Genomic DNA, 24,308 nt, shown 5'->3' with positions numbered 1-24,308 from the left:
AAAACTGAGGAACAGTCTTTTGTAAAATACAAAGGAATTAAATTAGCTACCGGTAACAAAGTCCTATTATAACTGCATGGTAAAATAAGTTAAACCAATTGAATTAAACTGCAGAAAGTTAGGTTGGTTTATATTTATGTAAGTAATAATCTTTCTAGCTAACTGATCTCACTGGTTTAATGGGTTAAATGAGTGGGAAATTGTCATTTTGCCTAGCTAAAACTGAATCTAAATCAGGCAAGCTCATTTAAATAAAATGATTTTGGTTTTCATCAATTACACTTCCAATGAAGTGTATAATACAGATCTGAATGTCTTTACACAGAGAAAAAATAAAATAACAAAAAAGAAGCATAATGACATAAGACAAAAGTACATTCTTGCTGAGGAAGCGGGTAATTTAATGCATTCTGATGAGAATTCATTGATTAACAATGGGTGATTGTGACCACTGTTGTCTAATGACTATGAATTATTGTCACAAAGAATGAAGATAATGATAGGTCTCCATCTGAAAAAAGTTAGCAGTGAAGGGACATGAATATTACGAACACAAGCTAGTTTCTGTAAATTAAGGGCCATATACACCGACAAGAAAAATAGTTTTGTCTTGAAACCGCAAAAAAAAAAAAAGAAAAAGTGATTTAATGCTCCCCCCAAAAAGTTATTTGCATGTTCATCTCAACTAACTCCTATTTTAGGCCTCTTATGTATTACACTAAGTGCAGTAGTTTGCCATGGTAACAGTTTGGGGAAGATCAAGGTTATGTCAAGACAAAAATGTCAGAAGTCCTAAAACCTGTGGTAGGAATAACAACTGATGTTTCCTCTTTCTGAGCACATTGTAGGAAATGATCCCCCACTCACAGGAGCATGGATTAGCTGAGATAATTTTTAAAAAAGTCATCTCTCCCTTTGATGCTTTCTGGTCTTCCTGTTTTACCCTGCCTGGTGGTACAGTGGTTGGCAACAAGTAAAATTATAGCGTCTGTTTCTGCTATCCATCTGTTTTTTTTATGACACCCACACACATGCCCCTATATCCACCTCCCACTAACATTCTCTCACAGAACACGTTCATTCTCTTGCTCACATAATTTATTCATCCCATCATGCACTTGTGCAGCTGCCATTTAGTTTTTGTTTACTGGTAGCTGTAGCAATATTTTAACAGATGTCCATTTACATTTAGAGAGCACATCTCTTCTCACTTGCCTGCACAAACAGCTTTCTTTGTTATACTTTCTGCTGTCAGTGTTGTCTTTCGTTTGCGCAGTCATAAAAAATCACTATTTCCGTCTGATGTTGTAGTAATGTGGCTTCTTCTCCCATCTGGAAGCTAAAAAGACTTAGGGTCTACAAGGCTTTGAAACATTTTAAAAATAAAAGGCCCTATTTAAGATAAAGCTCTATTTAATTGGTACATCCTGTCGCTGGCCTTTGTCACTCCCTTGGCCTCCATGGATTCCATTTGGGTGGTATGGAAAGGTTTGACCTTTAGTGAGAGGGCTGGGCCTACAACACTTTTGAGTCTTTTGCAAGTAAATTAACGCTTCCCTCTTTCTCTCCACCCAAGGGATGACCGCCCCAGAGGGAGGGTTTCTAGCGATAGATTCTCTGTTCCTCACAGCCCAGGGATGGACTCTCTAGGTAGAGACTTGGAAAATATACATATTCAAGGGTCCAACTATTTCCTTTATAATGAGACCTCCAAATTTCAATATCAGCCTATTATGCATATGAGTCTATTTGCCCATCTTTCGGTTAGGCTACCAGCAAAATTTAATATGATTTAATATGGAAACTAATCCATTTTACCTAACACAATCTTGTTAAATATATTTTAATAATCATTGGTATTATTAATTATGTGCAATTCATTGTGACTTGTTTTCCCATCAGGTTAATAGCTTCAGTGTGAGAGCTGTAGACCTCGGAATGTTAATGAAAGTGCTAGTGGAACACAGTAGTATGGGTTATGGAGCTGGATGGTACCTGGACCAAATCACCATCCAAGAATCAGGCAAGAGTGACAGCCAATATGTATTCTCATGCCAGCAATGGTTAGACAGCGGAGTTGGTGATGGACAGCTGGAACGAGAGTTGAGACTTCTTGGAAAAGTCAGAAATGAGAGGTTGGCAGGAGATATTCAGGGTGAGATGCAAACTCATCAAAACAGATTCAAGCTTCTATTTTGATTGTATTTTATGTTTATTTTCCCAGGATGGGTCAACTGAGACTTAATATACTATCTATATCACACAGCTTTATTCTGAATAGCTTCTTTTATACAAACTGTATCCCCAAGCACTGTCCAAAGCTGGTAAATACAGTTATAATGTCAAAAGAGAAAAATAATAGCACAAAGAGGGAGTTTAAGAAGTATATGCAATGCAGCAAAGAGGTTTTCAGATGAAATTTGAAAAGAGGTAGAGTTGATGAGGCAGAAAGAAAGTAGATTGTTCCATATGTCAGGAAATGCAGAGCAGAAGGCTCTTGCAGCACTGGCGAGATTATATGAAGAGGCATGTAAAATTTCTTTTAGAACATAGTGTTTTTACCATATGCTAACATGTTTGCCATTAGCATTGTCTGTTATTTGCATTGTATTCTCATTTGAAAGGTACATCTGTGGTACCAGTTCTCAATGGTATTTAGCCTAGGGATCAATGGAACCCAGAATTCTATTCAGAATTTGAAATGAACAGAAGATGAAATTTCAGAAAGAATTTGGACACTGAAAACATTTTAACCTTTTGTCACTGTACTGCATCTCCTGGCTGTCTCCCATACTCTCTTTTGGAAGGGAGTAAAGTATTGATTTGGGTCCACTTATGACATCTGAACCACAAATGCCAGATTCCAGGCCCAGACCTAATCAATCTGGATATCAGAAATTGCATTAAAAAACTGCAGTGTTTTAGTAGAACTTCAGTTACTTTATACACAGGATATGACCTATGGATGTTCCATTTTATGGTCTGATTATTTTGTGTATGTTAATCGTGTTTGTTACAGGCACAGGAAGCAAAATGTACATCTTTCAATCTGAGCTGCGTGTTCTTGGTACAGTGGGCAGATTTCTGCTATAATTTAATGGAACATTGGAACATCAGACAAATGTTGCTGCAGCAGCTGAAGCTCAGAATTGCTTGGAAACACAAATGTAGGACCAGCAGTTAATAGCACTGACTTCCTAAACCTATGTGTATCCATCAATAGATAGTTGCCATTTTTAACATAAGAAAGATCCGCCTTCTTGCCCTTGGAATGTTATATTGTTCCCAAATCTAGATTGAGAATTACCAATAGTTCCAAAAGTCCAATATTAGTAACATTCAGTATTTCAATAACCATAAGGACTAAAAACAGATGTCGTGTGCCAATGGGGATATAGAAAATGTTCATTTCACTTTCATTCACTTTTTCTTGGTGTCTTTGGTTTAATTTATTTGTAGCTTTGACAAAATTGGCTGTTTCAGCCTTAAAATCACATCATCTTGATTTATAGAAAAGCTATTGTAGATCATTTGAAGAATGTATTAAAGCTAATTTTCTCTCTCACTCAAGCCTGTGTATTTGAGCTCCTGGAAGCAGAACTTCAGGTGGTGTCAATGGAACTCTGACAATTTACACTGGCTCAGCATTTATCCTATGGTGTTAAGATGGCCTCGCCTGGCTTCCAGGGAAATTCTAAGAATAAACACAGGAAGTCACTGAGTGCTTTATTTTCAGCAAAATATCTTTTATTTTACAATTAAAAATTATTAAAATTGTTAAATCCATACTCTAACTCACCGGGCACAAAAAGAGCCAAGTTAAAAAAAAAATAATTGAATCATACTCAGTAGTGAGCCAGCCCAGGTGACCAAAAATCTTTTCAAAAGTCATGCTTGTGGTGATGGCCATGACAAACATTCAGCTTTAAGGCCTCACACATCAATGCACTCAGCTAGCATGTGGTGTCCCATTGATGTCAGTGGGACTGCAGATAGGGATGCAGTGTGGTGGCTTAATTACAAAAATTAAACAAGTTAATTTAAACCAGATGTTGGTGTCCCATGTTAGAGTAGAATTTTAATCTTAACCTTGAACTGATGGGGTCTTGTTCTGCATCCCCTCTGCACCCAAAATTGCTGTTGATTTCAGTGGGAGTTTTGTATGTGTGTAAGACTGGCCTTTGGGTTGAAAAGTAATTACTATTCATTTTCAATATCCAGTGTTATCTTCCAGTTCTCTTATATCTCCTGTTTCAGCTATTGTTTTGAGTGTTCTCTGTGGCCTTAGTTCAGGAAAGTACATGCTCACTGTTTGGGACAGCACTTAAGCGTAAGCTTAACTTTACATTAAGCACATGCTTATATGCTCTCCTGAATACAGGTGATTTCATGAGTAGGGGCCATAACTGGGATTCTTGAGATGAGCAAACAACATCTGTTAAAAGCTGATCAGTGGAACTGCTGAATCCAAAATACCAGGATTTCTTCAAACGGGGGACTAATTAATAGGACCACCTTGTGTCAGATCTTGATGTCCTTTGGTGACCTAAAGTAAAAATGTCAAATGTGGATCCAAGGGGTGTTCCTCAGTGCCCTCTGGTAAATGAACATACCTACCAAATGTCAAGAGTCTTGTTTAAGTGGGTATTTGAATAGTTGAAATCGGGAGAAAAAAAAGACTGAGAAATGGTAATGCCTGGCAGAAAGGCCAAAGTTCTAATCTAGGATTTCTGTGTGTATTCAGTGGATGATAATGAATAACTTTAACAAATTTCGGGATTCTGGTTCAATGGGAAAATGGAAATGAATTGTTAGTCATTCACTGTGTTACAAGCATCTGTACTATATTAGATATTAAGCGCAGTTAATGAATTATTTTTTACTGATTTGTTTCACTAGGGACTTGGGATGTCACTGTTACGACTAGTGACACTTCACGTGTGAGCCCTAAAATGACTTTAACTGTTTGTGGTGAAAAGGGTACAAGTGTTCCAGTCTTATTTCCCAAAGGATCCTTTAAAAAGGCTGAGATTTGTCAGACATCAGTGGAACTAGATAAGAAATTCAGCACTATATGCAAAGTTCGCTTGGAAATAGAAGATGCCAGAAATGGAGAGATCTGGTATTGTTGTGAGGTAAAAACTACTAAAGCAAGCCCAAATCTTTTATTTTATTTTATTTTTAAGTTCTCTTCTTTTCATAGTCTACAGTTACTATTTCCAGAGGCAGCTTCCAGTAGCGTTCAAAATTACATAACATTTTTTATTTACAAAGTAAGTGGATGGTGCACTGTGTTGGTGCAGTGATTTCACAATGTGCTTGAAACATTTTTTTATTAGAATATGCTTGAACAACAAAAATCTTGTAAACTTAAGTTCGGATTTCTGGAAGGCAGCAGAGGTGCTGTTATCTATAGCTTTTCCAGTGCCATCTTTTCAAAACTATTGCCACTGGCATATATGGCAGTGTTTATATCATTCCAAATTGGCTATTACATGTTGTGGACCTATGATCCAAGACTACTAATGAAGTGAGACACTGGAAATGCCTTTTGATGAAAATATCTGCCACTAAAGTTAGCATCCTAGAAAAAGAAATGAATAGCAAAAGTGACAGTCTTTCCTCTAATGTCTAAGATGCTGAAGCTAAAAACCTCACATCATATCAAAGTGACTGTGGCACTATCCTGCAAAGAAAAGATCCTTATCAACTTTAGCTGGCAAAATAAAAGGAAGTGTATAGGAAAGAATCCCACACTTTCAAGTTTTCATTATACCCTAGTCCATTAATATTTGGATTTCATTTTTATTACAAAATTAGGTGGGAAAATGTTAATTTTCAGTCTGAATATGCTATGTTAAGCTTCAGGCTGAAGCACCTGACATTTATCTGCTAGGCCAGTTGTTAATTTCATCTTCCCTTCCATATGAAATATATATATATAGCAAGTCTGTTAAAGTTATAACCGCCTCTGAAAGATTATAGTACATGATGGATCACAATGAAAATTTGTTCACTGAGGATAGAAACTTGGTAATTACAAACAATGATACCCATTAGCATGCTTTACTTCATTAAGTCATGGCAGTGACTCAAATCTCAGTTGGAAGATGTTCACTATCATTTATATGGGTAATAAGAATATCCACAGATACATTAGGTAGGATTAAAAATACAAAGGGCATAAGCAAAGCGCTAGCTGTCTGGGATTAGAAAGAATTTCCCCTAGGGGTGGGTTTTGCCATCACAGTCCATTCCAGGGATGCTTGAATCTTCATGTGAGGCATCTTACTAACCTCTATGAGAGGCAGGATACTAGTCTACTTAGACCACTGGTTTGATCCAGAACAATAGTTCTTGTGTTCCTCTTGCTATTTTATTTAAATTTTACAAGACTGGACTTCACAGTCTAGGAGATTTTTCTTCACAACACAAGGAAATGTCAGGTACTTCATTCTGCTGTTTAACATTAGGACTGAGAATTAAAGTCTCTCCTTCGTTTTTGTAATTAAAAGCACGGAAAAATAATTCTGTTTGTTTTTGGGCAAGCTATCTCACATCACGTAATGATATCCAGTACAAAACATAATTATAATAGATGCCTTATTTCTGGAGGATATATTAGCCAAAATACAAGAACATTTTTTATTCTTCCCACTTCTTGAGGAAGCAAAGCACAGTAAGTGAGGTCTGACTTTTAAGAAACTTTGCAGACACACAGATTTCAGTATGAAAGAGGGAATTCACTTTAGTTTAACTCAAACCACAGCCTACATTTCATTTTTTAGTCATTTCAATATTTCTGTCACATCATGGAAAATATAGGAGCCCTTTCAAGGCCAACATGATGCCACATACCAATAAGTGTTGCTAACCAAAGATGTTGAGTTTAGTGGGTAAAGTATTTGGTCATTTTTTTTCAAAGGTAGTGAGATAGATAATATAGACATGAAAGATTAGGCCACTTTTCATCTCCTAGTCAAAACACGATCACTCTGTATATTTCAAGTGCTTTTTTCCAGTCTAGCTTTAACTCAGGCAAAGGACTTCTGTCACTTACCGTGGGTGGCTATTCCACAATCTTCGTTGTTAAAGATTGTTTTCTAAAATTTAGCCTAAAGTTTTCTTTGATCACTATCCATCGCTTTATTTCTTTTATACAATAATTCACAGAAATTCAATACATTAATTAACAAATATTCTTAAATTCATGTGATTCAGACTGTACAGACCTGCTAGATTTCTGTTTTCATTTTTTCCCAGAATTCTCTTAAATAGTTTTTTTTTCCAACTATAATTTTGACAGGATTTTAATGACTTTATAATTGGCCACCTTTCCTTATCCTTTCTTGTTAAAGACCAGTTTCAAAAGGTCAGTTTAGAATAATAGTATTCATCTTCTTTATTATTAGTGGGACTGTGCTATACCTGATCTCTGATCAGTATCATGCCTCTTTAAGTTACAGGTTATCTATCTATCACAGTTTACATGAGCACCTCAGAACACAGATGCTGGGTGGCTTATGTTCTTTTTGTACGTGCAGGTGAAACTTCAACATAGAACAAGTAAAGAAATTCTAGAATTTCCATTTCTTCGGAACTTTTCAGATGCTGAAGGATGCACAGTGGCTGAACTTCCAGTTCTCACAGCTGGCTTTCACTTTTTAACAGGTTTGTAACTTGCCAAAAGCACTGAAGACTTGGTCAAGGATCATGATTGAGATTTTCAAAGCAATGCAAGCAATTTAATCATAATGTAGCTAAATACTCTGCACTGCTTTGAAACTCAGTCCATTTATTTAGTTGTGCATTTTGTTTTCCAAGTATGATTAATATTGATTTATGGCACATACAAGTGCAGAAACTGAACACTGAAAAGATTAAAAATCTTGTGAGCAGCACGCATTTGAGTTCATTTTTATCTTGACTAATATTACTTTGTTTTCCTTTCTAAACAAACAAAGGAAATTCCAAGGACAATGACTCTTGGTGCTGCAATTTCAGATAAGGAGAAGTTATATAGCTCCTCACACAAGATGCATATATGCTTGTGCTGCTAGAAATTTGAGGTATTCCTCATTTATGATACAGGCCTTGTCTATACTAGAAAAATAGGTTGACCTAACGTAGGTCGACTTACAGCCATGAGGACCATGCTACCCTCCTTGAGTCGATGGAGTGCGTCCTTACAGGAGCACTTCCACCAACCTAAGAGGGGCAGTGTGTGGAGCTGAGAGCCCGCTCTCTCAGTTCCCTGCTGGCACCCCAGTGGGTTGCCCCTCATCCCACTCCCTGTTCCCCCGCCGGGAGCCAGGGAAAGCCGCCTGGACCCGAGGCTCCCCCCTCCCCATTTCCAGGAGGAGTCAGCTGGGGCTTCTTGCCTCTGGGGACTGGGGTCCAGCTGCCCTGGCTTCTCCCTCCCCCTGCTCCACTCCCCCTCCCCCCCGCCCGCTGGGAGCCAGCAGCCTTGACAATTTCATGGCTCAGCTGTGAAATTGACGAGGCTGGACCCGAAGGCTTCCAGGGCTCAGCCAGGAGCGGAGACCAGCTGCTCAGCTCTCAAGGGGGCTTTCTTGTCAATTTGAAATTGAGAAGAATGACAGCCCCACAGGTGATGTAGAGGATGCAGTGACTACATTGACACTGCATCTCCCTAACTAAGCTGACATAAGCCCTACACCTCTCATCGAGGTGGCTTTATTATGTCGAAAAAACCCGGCAGTTTTGTCAGCAGGGTCAAGGGGGGAGTGATTGCAGTGTGTACACCAGCATAGTTTTGTCAAAAAAAAGCTGACTGTGGTCGACAAAACAGTCTAGTATAGAACAGGCCACAATTACCAAGTTTCCCCAGAAACTTCCTACTGTGAATTGTGCCTTTCTTGTTACACTTACAAATGAAATAAACAGCAGGATCTTATTCAGGGGGGACAAGGCAATAAGCCACGTTTATTATGAATACAAAAATTCCAAAAAGCAATTGCCTACACACGCACACAGTTTTGCAGGCGGAATGTATTTACCAGCCTCTGAGTTGCTCAAGCCAGTCCACTGGCCAGGTGGACAGAACATGAGAGTGGAGCCAGGCTCTCTCGGTCGCGAATCCGATTCTGTGTGAAACAGGAACGGAAAGATAACAGAAAGCTGTCATGTCTGCAACATCAAGAGTGATTAATAATCACATCAAATGCAGAGGCAGCATGACATGGCAAAATCCATAGATTTACATGGGGACTGGCTCCCCTAAAAATGGAGCAAAGAAATGGAAACTTTGGGTTCGTTCTGCAAACATTCAGGAGCATCGGGTTCGCGACCGACAGAGCCCGGCTCCACTCTCATCACCATCACTCTCATCATCTCGCAACTCAGTTATGTTTTCTCCGTAATTTTTTCCCTTTCTGTTCAAGGGGGCTGCTGCGGTCAATGGACTGATTAGTTCTGGTTTTGTCTTTGGGACAGATCCTCAGCCCTTACCAAATGCCTTTTCCATTGCTCTAGTGGCGCAGAAAAAGAGCACTGAAAGCAACATTAACCAAAACAGCCAGAGATTCCCCAGTTGAAGGGGAATGAGGAGGAGTTGGCTAGAAGTAAGGGGAATGGAACAGGAACACACAGTGCTCTTCCAGATCCTCAGCTGGCAGCACATTCCCTAGGGGATTACTGCAATTGGTGCAATTCTGCTCTGAGTTATGCAGGGGTGCATTTTGGTGACTGTTTGGGCCAAGGTTCAAAGAAGGGGTAAAGGTTTCCTCCTTTCCCACTCCCTAAACTGTGCTGAGTATGGGTTCAAAAAAGCTCAGGATTGAGCCTTTTATGTTTAGTTGTGGTTCTGAATAATTATTAAAGACACCTATGGCATAGGATGGATGTTTTGTATGTTTGTTTATTTAGTTAGAAGAATAACAAACACTTGTTTTTCCCAGAGTTGGTGTGGTTGTTATTTTAGAGTAATCATTCTTTTTTTTCCACTCTAAAACTGTTTTGATTGTTAATTTTAATTCCATTTTTTTTAATTACAATGTTTCAGTGTAATTTTATACATGATACCGTTTTGTACGGCACTTTGATCAATTTGGCCAGGAATGCTCCAGAAATAAAAACACATTTAATTTAATATGATATAATTATATTTCTTAATTGTCCAAGCTTCAATACTCTTTCTTCCCCCCTCTCCCCCCCCAACAGTGAAAGAATATATTCTGTACATTACTACAGCTGCATCCCTGGAGTCAGGAACAGATGCTGATGTGTATGTCACTCTACGGGGGCTCTTGGGAGACACAGGCAGAAGAAAATTAACAAAGAAAGAAGAGGATCTTTTCACCAAGGGAAAGGTGTGGTTATTATTTCCAAAGGATCTATTGCACTTCTAGGACCTGATTCAATTCTTATTGACTTGACCAAGGGTTGGGTAGGCTTCTGGTTTCTAGACTGTGATGTTTTGCCTTTTTAAATGTATGTGCACGGGCACGCACAGTTACAAGTATTACACACAATAGAACTCCATTAAAAACATTATCAAGGTTGCAAAGTCAAGTATGCAAAAGTTAGGAAATACCAGAATTAAGGCTACCTTTGCAACCTTAGTTTGGCCGCTTGTACATGTGCAGCATGGTACAGACTTGAATAACATTCCAGTCAGTTTCACAGACTGGTTCCAGTCGGTTTGACAGCAGAGGAATTAAGAGACTCAAAAAATCATGTGTTCTGTTCCACTTCAGGCTATGGAGGAAAATATGCTTCTGGGGGGGCCAAGACCCTTCTGCCCCTGTTCCCTGCCGAGTGGGCCCAGACTCTTCTGTCCATTCCTTATAAGTGTGACCCCTTCTGCCCCATCTCCTTTAGCTTGTCCCTGTTCCAATCCGGTCTCTTCTCCATCCTTTGCTCCTCATCCCAGTTCCATTCTCCTCACCTAGCCAGTCCCAGCCTCTTGTCCTCAGAGTTTTCATCCCAGTCTCCTTGCCCAGCAAGTCCTAGTCTCACCCTCCGGACTCACCGCACAAGTCCTAGTCTCCTATCTTCACTCCTTGTGCTAAATCTCATTGTCCAGCCAGTCGCAGTTCCCCCCTTCTGCCTCCTCCTCTCCCCAATGCTAACCTCCAGTCACCCTCTCTCACATCTAATTCCCTGGCTCCACTGACGCTCCCAGTCTTGACTTCTCTTCCTGAGTTTCTCATCCAATCTCAGTGTCACCATCCTCCAGTTCCATGTCCCAATCTCTTTGCCCAGCCAGTCCCAGTTCCATCTAGCACTCTGGTCCTCATCAGATATGTCTGTCCTCCCCACATCTCTTCCCTTCATCCCATTAGTTCTCAGTCCCCGTCTTCTTTTCTGGCAGAACCAGTCTCCCTCCCTGATTCCCAGTTCCAGTGTCCTTGTTCAGCCCATCCCAGCCTTGTTCTCCATCCCAGCTCCTGTCCCAGTTTCCCTCTCCCCTCCACCAGCCTTCAGTCCCATTCTCCCCCAACAGGCTTCTTGTCCCAATCTATTCTCTTCACCCACTTTCCCACCGGTCCAGCTCTTGTCCCCTCTGCATTCAAACTAGGCAGCTTTCTCCTCCAGGCTGTGTGGGCTCAGCAGAGAGGGCATTGAGAGCACAGGAGAGAGAGAGAGGATCCCCTTATTCTGTTCAGTTGCCTGGATCAGACCTGGATCCAACATCACCCACAGCAGCCCAGAGTTTCAGTTACAGGGAAAGTCCTGGGGTGTATGCCCAGTCCAGATGGAATCTTTGGGGAATTTAGCTGCTTATATCTAAGTCTTTATTGAGCATTTGCAAACTGCAATTTCTTTTTCAAGTGCCAGTTCCTGCGTGTATTCCACCATGGGTGTGAGCATGGACCAACTGCCTCTCCAGTTCCTTCTTCCCTCTTCATGGCCTGGATTGGACCCTCCAGTGCCCTGGAGCTTTCCTTCAATGTATAAATATTGCAGAGTTTGCCTTAGTGCTTTTTGTATATAATACTTTATAATTAGTAAGTTTTTAATAATTTTATAGTTTTTAGCAGAGTTTTCTAGTTAGATTTCCCACCTCAAGGAACCCCCCTCCCCTATACTCTGTAACAGGTATTGGTCTACGGTCAGAAATCTGGACTTCAGAAAAAAATCCATCAGTTTCAACATGATCAGAGCTTCTACCACCAATGGTACCATTGCTATCTCTTACTCCAGCCACATGGATCCTTCCTCTGACCCTGTAAGCAGGAGTAGATAGGACCCTTCAGAGACTTATAGTACACCGGAGGATATCTTTGCTCTTCCTGAGCTTTTGGTAAAAACCTATCCCCTCTTCCATCTGCCCCCTGTGCCTGTCATGTACTTCTGTAAAAGATATGGACTGGCTACAGAGCTTGCTTATGCATAGCACGATGTGTTCATCATCAGATCCTTTTATATTCTGTTAGGTATGCCTGAGGTTCATTTAAATAAGGTATTTTACACACAGTAACACCTAGTGGTTGAACAGCATAATATAGTGTAGCATTCCATTACATCTTCCCCTTTCAGTTTTACATTTCCACCATTTACAGTATTTACACTATCATGCTGTCTTCGAAGTTCAATACGTATCAGTCTGTTAAGTGTCTCTGAATTGTACTTGTTTTCTAATTACACAGCCCAAATCCATAACAACTTGATCATCTGGCCGACCATTAGTTGCAATGACTGGTTATGGTTGGTTTGGAATCCTTGAGTCGTTGTCGTCGTCTTCTGCATCTGCCATCGGTAGAGTTTGCTCTGTTGATCTTTCTTTCTGAGCAACAAACTGTAGATGTCGACAGTTTCTGTTGAACTTTCAACTGTTGATTTCAACCCTCAACCTAAACTGCTGGTCTTTTTCTTTATGACAGCTGGAGTTGTCCATCCTGTTTCTCCACCCAATTTGACATGAACACAGTCACCAGGTTCTACACCTGGTAGTTCTCAAACTGAGTGACATCTGTTATAAAAGTGCTCATAAGTTCTTTTTGCCATTTGGCTACTCTCTATTGATGATGATCTGTAACTTAAAAGAGCAAGAAAGGGATCTTCCTGCTGTAAGATTTTATTGGCTGTATGTAGAGCTCTCTGATCCTCCCCATTCACTTGTGGGTAATGTGGTCTACTAGTATATGATCAAAATCATGTTTTGTTTGGAATGACTTAAATTCTGCTTCAGTGAATTGTGGTCTGTTGTCTGTCACTAGTTGTTCCGGAAAACCAAAGTGAGCAAAAGTGCACTTCAGTTTCTTGATAACCCTGAAACATGTTATGTCTTTCAAGTACATTATTTCTATATACCTGGAAAAATAGTCCATGAAGAACGGGTAATGATGTTCTACTGAATTCACATAAATCTGCAGCTTGTCGCTTCCAAGATCTGTCTGATAGAGGTGTTGTTATTAAAGATTTTCTGTGTTGTGTTGCTCTGTTAGTTCTGTAATCTTCTCATGCAGATACTTTATTCTTTATGTCCTTGCTTATATCCAGTCCCCGCACTCACTGGTTAGCCTATTCATGACATTTAGTTAATCCTTGATGTCCTTCATGGATGAGGTTTAGGATTTCTTCTCTCATTGTGTTTGGATTTATGATGGAATTGTCTTTAATCATGAGTCCATTTGACTAGCTTAATTGTCCATGTACCGCAAAATAGTCTCTTATCCTTTCCTTAGTGTCCTTTAGATGCTTGGGCCAGCTGGCCCTAATGTAAATTAGAACTTCTTGAAGTTGCATTTTTGTTGGGATTGCTTTTTGTAGCTGTTGTAGTCTCTTTTATGACACTGGTCAGGGTATGTGGATACTGTGCATGCATGTCTTTACATCATCTTTGAGCTCATAGGTAATTGAGTGCAATGCTGGGCTCCAGGCTACAACCAGTTTTTTTTCCAGGAACATACTTAGCAACTGGGTTAAATCTCATTAACCTTAGCAATAGACTTTGGCATCTCAGCAGTGCTCTATCCAGGTCTTCTTCAATGACGAGGGTTACAAGTGGTTTATGATCTATTACCAGTGAAAAAGAATCCAGTCCACACAGATATCTGTAGACATTCTCACATGCTTCCCAGGCACTCCTTTTTCTGCTTCTGTGAGTATGCGAGAGCAAAATGCAACAGGTTTCCACACAGAGCCATGTTGTTGCACCAATACACTGTTTGGCCTGAGCTGCTTATATCCACACAGACGATTGTGAGTTTGTTCACATCATAATACTTGAGAACTGGAGCTGCTGAGATAATTTCTTTTACTCTTTTGAAGGCAATTTCTTGAATTGGACCCCTAGCTAAGATGTGTTGGATTTAACAGTTCGCTGAGTGGTTTTTTCACTGCAGAAATGTCTTGTAGGTATCAGCCAAAGTAATTTGCCATCTGCAGCATGTGTCTCAGGTCTGGCGCATTCGTTTGGTGCATTTAATTATTAAATTGCTTGTATTTTCTCAGGGCTAGGGCTGATTCCAACTTTGTTTATTGTCTGTCCCAAAAACTTGATTTGGTGTAGGCAAAAACCACATTTTTCCTTGTTTACCTTTAGTCCAGACTGACTGATTAGGCTTAGGACTTCATTGAGAATTTTGGTGTGTTCTTCCATCAAAGACCCACATATCAGAATATCATCAGTAAAAACTACAACTCCATTAGTGTTCATTAACAGCTCTGCCATCTTCCTTCGGGAAATTTCAGATGCACTGGTAATCAATCCCAAATCAAAATCTCCCAAAGGGTGTAAATGTAATCAGTTTAGCACTTTCTTTGGCTAAAGGAATTTGCCAGAATCTGCTCTTGGTATCCAGATTGCAGAATACTGTAGCTTCATTCACTTTGGGTATGGGAGGAAGTAATTCCGAGTTGAAAAGATATATTTTTCCCTCACCACTGCTTCATGAAGTTTTTTAAGATGCACACCGATTTTTATTTTTCTATTTTCTTTTTTCCATTTTTCCACTTTCATTTTTCCTAACCAGTGCCAATCCATGCTGTTGACTCAGAGATTCTCTCAATTGTGACAATCTGCTCCATTCTCTTTAATTCAGCTGCCACTTCATGGGACTAATGGGACAGGAATTTTGTGTGTATACTATATGGTTTAGCATTGTCTCTTAAGGCTATTTGTATTAGATCACCTTTCAAAAGTCCAGTATCACCTAATATTCCATCAAGTTCTTCTACTTTTCTCACTAGGCCCATCATTCATGACTGTCACACTGCAGTTGAGAAGGCTGTTGGGCTGTGGTCATTTGATCACATACACTCAGAATGCATACCTTTTGATTTAGGAGGTTGTTTCTCTGGTGAACTGACCCATGCAGTTCAGAATACCTTGAAGGCTAGTCAGTGCTGTGTCAAGTGACTTCAGCTCTGGTTGGAGGGGATGAAGGTCATTGTAAGTCCCTTTTTAGATAACTCTGATGTCACTTCCTGAGTCAATTTTAAACTCAGTAATATTACCATGAATATTCAGTTTCACCCTCCAGGCAGGTTCTGTGTCATCACAAGTGATAGGTCCCAGAAACAATGGCTCTTGATTGTGTAATGTGAGTCAACTCCCTGACTGCTTTGGTTTGGCAAACAGCTGCAAAATGTCCATATTTCATGTATGTATTACATGATGTGCCTCTGGCTGGACATGCATCATCTCTTCAGGGTATGACTTGTTCCACTCTTTGTGCATGTAGGCTGGAATTTGTTCCTTGTAGCCTGCAAGTTCTGTCTCCTTGCCTCAGGGGGTTTTAAGATAATGACTCAATACTCAAGTGTCCATTTACAGTGTCTAAGCTAGTTTCAGGTTTTTCAAGTTTGTCAAGTTTCTTTAGGTGTTGCTGTTTCACCAGTTCAGACTAATTTTCTATTTGAACAGCTGTGGCTAGGGTTAAATTTCTTTTCCGTTGTAGTTGCTGTGGAAGGTTTTTATCTCTTAACCCACTAACCAGCCTGTCTCTCATATTTTCATATTTAGCATTGCCAAAATCAGTTTTCAGCCAATGTATGCAGAGCTCTTATAAAAAATGCAACATTTTCCCCTGATTTTTGAATTGTCTGGTGAAAACATGCTCTGCTTGTTTCCCCGTACCATAAATTAAACAAAATACCTGTAGATCTCCAGTTTCTTTGTGGATTTTGTTTGCAATTTGAAATTTTTCAAAATACTGCTTTCAATCTGTCCATTGTAAAGGTTTGTCAAAGCTAAAGTTCAATGGGCCATTGAAGAGTGGCATGTTGATGAGATCCTGCAACCTTTGTTGCTTTGTTCCTTCTGTCTGCAACCTTTGCTGCTGTTTTCCTTCTGTTTCTGTTCTCAGTTTACTCCTGACACCAAGTCAAGTATTTCTGTAAAAGATATGGACTGGTTCTAGAACTTGCTTGTATACACCAGATGTGTTCATCCTCAGATCCTTTTATCCTCTGCCAGATATGGCTGAAGTTCATTTAGATTTGTGAAGATTTTTTGTGATTTTGTGGTAGAGAAGGAACTGGAGAGGCAGGCAGTTCACTCTGCCCTTTATGCCTTCATTTGGAAGCATGAGGTAAGCAAGGGTGCACGTGTGGACCAATGGGCACTGCTTGAAAGAATTCTCTGACTCTGGGCACATGAAGCACATATGCACACCTACAGTGCAATACAAATATGAATGACACATTTCAAAGAACTTCCAGTTACTCTTTTCAAACGCTTATGACTTTGCCAAATTTGAGCAGATTTTCACAAGGACAGCAAAAAGCATATCTTTGACATAAGGATCAAATTCTAAGACCCTGCTCCCAAACTTCAGAGTGCATTAGCCGTTCAGAGAAACGGTCATCACAATTCTTTAACGTGGGAAAAACAACGTATTTTTCCCTCCCTTTCTTTGTGGAAACGTTGAATCCTTTTGGCTGAGTTTTTCCAAAATACATCACCCTGCGGCAGACACCCAGCATGGAAAATTTCAGATAAGGTTTGGCAAAGTGAGAAACAACTGAAAACAGGATCTTATAATGGGAAGTACTGGGCAAACTTAGGAGGGGTTGTCAGCCTTTACTATTATACTATGTACATGGATCTACCTTTCTGAACTTTTAGTGTACAGCACACAATTTTTTTTTAGGTTACAATTATTATGCAATAAAAAAAATACAGGATTTTTTTGTTCCATGCCCTGCTGCTGGCTTCAGCCACTCAAAGGATAAGAGCTTCCCCATTTGAGGAAAAAGTTTGCGTTTGAGAAAAAAGCCAGTTTGAGAAAAAGCTGACCTAGATAAGCAGTGGAAATAAGCACCAAACTATTGGCTTGTTTCTGCGTGGTGGGGAGGGTCTCCAGTAAATTCCTGAACACCCACAAATCCCATTGACTTCAGTGAGAGTTGAGGGTGCTCAGGACCTTGCTGGATTGGGCCCTTTTTGAGACAGTTGTTCACAAGACAGCTCAAGAGAGCTAGAGAATCTTTGTCAGTGCTGGGAGTAGCCAGCTGTAGATCAATGCCCTGAGTTGTGACAGACACAATCCTTTCTTCTAGCTTTTGAAACTGAGAACGTGGTTCACAGATAGCTGATTTCCTGGGTCTGCATATTTGAGAGCTTAAATCCTGTTTAGTTCTTAGGTGAAAATAAATTTGATATGTCCCCTATTGGATATTTCTGTACCTCATATAGCCACTACATGAATGGATACTTTTGGTAGGCTGTAATGAAGAGAGGCCCAGAACTGGAAAAGCAGAAATGATGCATGTCAGAATGGAGGCTGAATTGGCAGAGTTTCACTGCACAGAGGAAGCTTTCATGGTGTTTGCCTACGCTGTAGGGTGGCAAAAGATATGCCTGTTTTCCAGTACAGGAAGCAAAGCAGGCATGTATCTTTTGTTTCATTATTTGATTTGGCACAGTGTAGGAGTAATGTATAAATGTAACATAGTGTTCATGCATTTCTAGTGAATCTTGGTAAATATTAGCATAAGTTTATTTCACAGCCTGGCATGAAATTGTTATGTCAGTAGATAAATGATTCATAACAATAAAAAATTTAAATTCTCTTGATTTTGCTTCATGTCCAGTGAAAACAAAATTGTTGCAATAAAGGTGGCAGATGAATATTGTAAAGATGAAGGATTAAATGGATTCTGTATAAGTAAGTTTCCTGCCTTCCTTTCCTGATGTTTTCTTCCACTTATAAGTAAACTCCAAAAAGACTCAAATACAGAGTGCCTCTTTCTAGATCAACACGTTCACATATTGTGCAAAGCCCCTCTTCAGTTAGAGAATCTGGACATAGCGTGGTAGGGGATTTTGGAATACAACAGTCATGGAATTTGAAGCTTAACAATTATTCTGACATTTTTAAATGTGCTTTTCCTTGTAATAATTTTCCTCCTGACTAATCAGTACCTGCTGGTGACTAGAATAGTATTTCTATTAGAAATCAGATCAAAAGATGGTATTAGTCCAACATAATGTCAGGATTTTTATAGACGGCGGCTTAGTAAAGCAGAAATGTATAGAAAATAAAAAGTATTCAAATGGATTGTCAGTGGATGGAAGACATAAGCCCTCTCATTCAGCTAGATCCCTTCTCCACATGATCTGGACACCATCTGCGGGTTACATGATAATTAAAGGCTGGATTAACTTTTTAAATTTCAAAAATTGCCTTTGTGTCTTTCAAGAGGCCAAGTTTTTACCCTGGTGAACCAAATGGAGAACTGATCAGGTGGCAGAGAAATTCATTTACATGAAATCTTCACCTCCAATAAGCTCCCCGCAGCTGACCACATGTCCCAGGGGAAAAACACTTCCAGTTGTAGAGCCAAGTTTCTGATGAACTTTCATCATCCTTTCAGCTAAATAAACACCTGATCCTGTGAGGAGCTGAGAGATATTGGGAGAAAGGAAAACAGTCCTGGGAATAAGTGGGGCTTGGGAAGAATACTATTCTGCCTTTTTGGGGTATGTTAACACAGCTTGTGGCAGCGAGCCTCTGAGGCCAGGTCAGTAGACTCAAGCTAGCAAGGCTAACAGTAGCACTGTAAAACTAGCTGTGTAGATTGCACTTTGAAATTGCAGTCAGGCCGGAGCTTGGGCTCTGAAGCCCTCCCCCCTACCCTAGGCTTCAGAGGCTGAGCTGCAACTTCAAAGCACTGTCTACACTGCTACATTTAGAGCACTAGCTCTAACCTCGCAAACCCATGGAGAAGAGCTGGGGGAAACATCTGTGTGAAGGAGGGACATACTGACTGCCCTAAGGCAAGAGGCAGAGGAACTGTGTGAAATAACAGCTCCAGCCCTCAGAAGGAGGTCTGCCAGGGAAGACTTCACTCTGAAGGAGGGAAATACTGACTGTCTAGAGGCAAGAGACAGAAGGCTTGTTCAAAATACAATCCAGCTGCTTCAGAGCGGGGCTGAGAGCAGCTTAATAGCTGGCTAAGAAGAAGCTGTGAGGTGCCAAAGACCCAAGATGGGGACAGCAGATTCCTCAGACTTGGTGAAGGCACTGACAAGCATGGCAAAAATAGAAGCAACTCGAGGAAGAGGAAAAGGGATTGAAGGAACAGTCCTTAGCCACCAAAAACAAAGTCCTAGAGGCTGGAACACAGAGTCAAGAGCAGACCTGGGTTCCCCTACATCTCCCCGAGACGAAGAGGGGAAGTACAGGCACCAGGAATGAGAGAGGCCAAAAAACTGTGAATACCAGACAGAGGCTGAGGGCTGGGCTTAGAGGTCACTAGACTTTGGGTTTTTCTCACTTTGGATTTTTCTGTGAAACCCAAAAGGGGAAGGAACTGAGAGGTGACCTGGTTGGAGAACTTGGCCACAGAAGCAGCAGACCATTGTAGATCCAGGAAGAACAAGGGAACGCTACAGTGAAAGAACCCCTGCCACACCATGTCCTGACATAAGGGGCCATCCCGGCAGGGAGTGTGTGCCAAACAGGGAGTCAGCATGATCTTTCCTCTGGTCTGCATGCATCTTTGTACAGTGGTATGTTGGATGCCTAGTACTCTTTATTCATAATTTGTGAGTGACTTCAGTTCTCACAGATGTTACAAGCTCTTAGCATTGTCTTGAACCATGTGCAGATATTGTGTAAAACTTCCGTGCCCAAATCTGTCCAATCGCCTCGATTTTGACCTGCAGCACCACTATTATTTCCTTCTTGAGTCCACCGCTTTGCGCTGATGTGCTCCTTGGGTTCTTTCTGTATACCATTTTGCAGGTTGGATATATGTTCAGCCAGATGGTGGAGAAGTATCCATATTTTTGTCCTTCAGCATCTGATTTCTTTTGAAACCAATCTTGCGCTCCAAAATAATCAAAATGTTACACATCATATGTTGAGATTAAGACAAATATTTAAAGATCCATCACTTTCATCATATGTGCAAAGGATATAGGGATTAAACTACTCTAAATTTTAGAAAAAGGAAAATCTCCCTGAACATTTTTTAACTCACATTATTCTATTGGTTGTTGGGAAGCGATGATATCCTTTCTCCTGCCCTATATTTAGACATCAACCACTCAGGTTGGTACCATGGTAACTGCAGCACACACAAAAATTGTTAGCAAGAGGTGATTTTTGGTATTCAGTTTCATTACTTGCTTATGGATTAAAAATTGGCAATTTTTAAATATTACTCTAGAAAAAAAGCATAGATGGCAGAAAAGAACTAAAAAGTGGACATTGTATGGAAAGCACAATGATGGCCACCATTAAAAAGTCATCATCTGTCAGCAGTATCATGCCACGCTATATCTCAGGATAAGTCTACACTGCAGGAGGGAGCATGCTTCCCAGCACATGTAGACAGTCATGCGCTAGCTGTGCTTGAGCTAGTGGGCTAAAAATAGCAGAGTAGCCAGGGGTAGTATAGGTGGCAGCTCAGGCTAGCCACCTGAGTACAAAGGTACTCAGATCCCTTAGGTATATATTCAGGTGGCTTGCCCAAGCTGCTGTCAATATACCCTGACTACATTGCTGTTATTAATGCACTAGCTCGAGTAGTGCTAGCCTGTGTATGTCTACATGTGCAGAGAAGCATGCTCTCAGGTGCCATGTAGACATACTCTTAGATATCACTGTTTGCTAACCATTGGTAAAATGCTGGCTCTCGTGAGATGTGTACCCAGTGTAATAACTATAAAATTACAAAGTGCTACTGACCCAAGGGTCATAATTGCAGTGGTATGTCTGGCACATGGTACAGTAGTCAGCAACCATGATGACTGGGTTTACCAGGCCATAGAGTGAAAGGGATAATAAGACAGAGGCCAAGAATCATTGTGAAACAGGCATAATGGAGGATAGGATGGTGGAGGACTGTCGTTAAAAAAAAAAATTGTGAGGCAGGGAAGAGAGATAGAAACCTTAACTACAGCCAACATAAGTCCAGAGTCATAGGGGCCTGTGCAAAATGTCAAGCTGCTGCCAGGTTTCACAGCAACTGACAATTGGACAGTGTAGTGCACCCCTCTTCTGTTGGAGCAGAGCAGTCACCCACTAGGCCAGGCCACCGATAACCTGGTAAGAAATTCAGACAACTCTTTACAACTTAGCGAGGACACAAAGGGTTCCTTCTCTTCCATCGTAGCCTCTGCAAAATCTGGATCAGCTGTTCAAAATGGCTGGTTGACTAACCAACCCAAAACTTCTTTATATGATTTCATGCTCTTTATACCTCCTGCTGTCGGGAGTTCTCTTCCTAAATCACAGAAAACCCTAATCAAATCCGAGACAATCAATCCAGCACAGTGGATGCAGAGCCAGACCAGCAAAGGAAAACTGTACTGCTTTCACTGACCCAGTTTGGGCCAGTCTTTCAGGGAAAGGCTTGAAAGCACTGGAGGAAATGAGTCTCTGTTGCCACGAGCAAATGGTTCTGTACCACTCTTAGTTAATGAAAGATAGTAGGGAATGCCTAGGTCTACTTCATACTGAGCTCAGCAACACCTCCCTCAGAATCAGCATAGCTGCCTTCCAAACACTCATAAACATGTGATTGAAGAAACCATTAGCCAGTGATGATGACCTCGTTAATTCCCATTCATCTTGCATAGTTTCTCTGGGGAAAGTAAGTAAGAGTGGCTTCTTGTTAGACAGAAGAGAGAGATTGCCTTTGAAATGGTTAAGATTCAGAGACAGTGGTTATAGGATTGAATTTAATAGATTTTTTTATGGTCAGAAGATACCATTTTGGCCATCTAGTCTGACCTCTATTCTAACACAGGTCACAGGCCTTCCTTGAGTTAATTCCTGCTTCAAGGCCAACACCTGTAGCTGAACTAGACCATATCTTTTAGAAAAACATCCAATCTTGATTTAAAAATTTCCTGTGATAGAGCAGTTGTTCAATGGTTAATTACTTTCACTGTTAAATATTTGCATCTTCTTTCTAAGTTTAAATTTGTCTAGCTTCAATTTACAGCCATTACATTTTGTTATTCATTTGACTGCCAGACTGAACAGCCCTCTATTATCAGTTTCTACCCCTCATGTAGGTACTTACAGACTGTGGTCAAGTCACCCACCAATCTTCTCTTTGATAAACTAAATAGATTGAACTCCTTGAAATTTTCACTTGAAGGCATGTTTTCAATCCTTTAATTATTCTTGTGGCTCTTCTCTAAACCATCACCAATTTTTCAGCATTCATCTGGAATTGTAGGCACCAGAACTGGACACAGTATCTGAGTACAAGTTGCACCAATGTCAAGTATAGATGTAATATAACCTCTCTCCTTCCACTCAATATTTCACTGTTTATACATCCAAGGATGCCATTCACCCATTAGCCACAGCTGAGGGCTCATGGTCAGTTGGTTGCCTACTGTGCCACCAAGCATTTTTCAGAATCACCATTTCCCAGAGTAGTATCCTTCATCCTGTAAATATGGCCCAAATTGTTTTTTACTAGATGGATGACTTTACATTTGGCCATGTTGAAGACCATATTGTTTGCTTTTGTCCAGTTTACCAAGCAATCAAGAAGGCTCTGTACCCATGACCTGTCCTCTTCATTATTTACTGCTGCCCAATCTTTGTGTAATCTGCAAATTTTATCAGTAATGATTTTATATTTATCCCTTTCTAAAATATTAGCACCACATTAGAATTCCTCCAGTCTTCTGGAACTTCACCAGTTATAAGACATATTGGGGGGGGGGGGAATCAACATTGATGGTGCGGAGAGCTCCTTGGCCAGCTCTCTTAAAACTTTTGGATGCAAATTATCAATATCTCCTGATTTTAAAAAGTCTAAATTTAGTAGCTGCTGTTTAATATCCTCCTGAGTTGCTGTTGAAATGGAAAGTATTTCATCATTATCATCATCATCATCATCATCATCATATGATCTGATGGTATCATCTGGCTTTTTCCCCAAAAACAGAACAAAAATATTTATTGAACACTTCTGTTTTTTCTGCACTATTATTGACAATTCCCTACCACTTCTATCTTGTAATGGACCAGTATTATTGTTAGGATTCCTTGTATTCCTGATACACTTTAAAAATTCCTTTTTATTGTAGTTAACTCTACTAGTCACATATTTCACCCTGTGTCCTTTTGCTTTCCTTATCAATTTTCTACAGTTCCTAGCATCTAATTTATATTAATTTCTATCAACTTCCCCTTTTTTTCCATTTACTACATATATGTAATATTATTATAATAACTGATTTCACTGCCTCTCTAAGTCAGGCTGGTCTTTTAAGCAATGTATTCTGCTTTTTTTAATTGTGGCTTTTGGGGCATCTAGGAGAGTGTTCTTAATCAGTTCCAAATTATCATTCAAATTTTTCTGTTTCAATTCTTTCTCCCAGCTGATAGGGCTTATAATTGTTTTCAGCATTGTGAAATTGGCCCTTTTTATGCACCAAGTATATCTGTTATTGGTTTGGACTTATTGTATTTTCACATAACAAATGTAATCAAGTCCTGATTACTAGCACCTCAGCAACACTGATTTATAGTTCTGTGATCAATTCCTCTTTATCTGTCAAGACAAGGTCCAATACAGAATTCCCTCATGTTGGATGCAACACTTTTTGAGTTAGGTGACTGTGATTTATACATTTTTGAAATTCCAAGGATGTTTTAATATTGGCAGCATGAAAGACCTACAGCATATGCCACTCAACTTGAAGTCCCCCATGAACTTTTTTCCCCTACACATTATAAATAGGTGCTTGTCATCCTCTTCTCTCATGTGATTTGAAGGTCTGCAGTAGACACCATCTAATGCCCTATCCTGTGCTTTATGCATTGATCCATAAGCATTCAAGATCATTTGTTTCTGAGCTGTAAGTGCCACAGATACAAGAAATGCCATTTTGACATTGAGTGCCATACCTCCTCCCC

The 24,308-nt window shown here is 40.1% G+C and overlaps 1 protein-coding gene across 1 annotated transcript in view; it reads left to right on the top strand.

Annotated features, from left to right (window-relative positions):
* The window catches only part of RP1 (RP1 axonemal microtubule associated), a 307,648-nt gene that overhangs the window by 252,155 nt on the left and 31,185 nt on the right, over positions 1–24,308 (top strand). The window contains exons 45-48 of the mRNA XM_067553867.1: positions 1,903–2,155; positions 4,900–5,135; positions 7,545–7,671; positions 10,183–10,331. Of these exons, the coding sequence (XP_067409968.1) occupies positions 1,903–2,155; positions 4,900–5,135; positions 7,545–7,671; positions 10,183–10,331 (765 nt within the window). The remainder of the gene's footprint in view (positions 1–1,902; positions 2,156–4,899; positions 5,136–7,544; positions 7,672–10,182; positions 10,332–24,308) is intronic.

Source organism: Emydura macquarii, unplaced genomic scaffold (genome assembly GCF_026122565.2).
Source record: "Emydura macquarii macquarii isolate MOO-44397 ecotype Brisbane River unplaced genomic scaffold, CSIRO-AGI_Emac_v2 contig_1477, whole genome shotgun sequence".
In the NCBI taxonomy this organism is placed as follows: Eukaryota; Metazoa; Chordata; order Testudines; family Chelidae; genus Emydura; species Emydura macquarii.
Note: the sequence above shows the minus strand (reverse complement) of the source record. Positions and strands in the feature narration are given on the sequence as shown.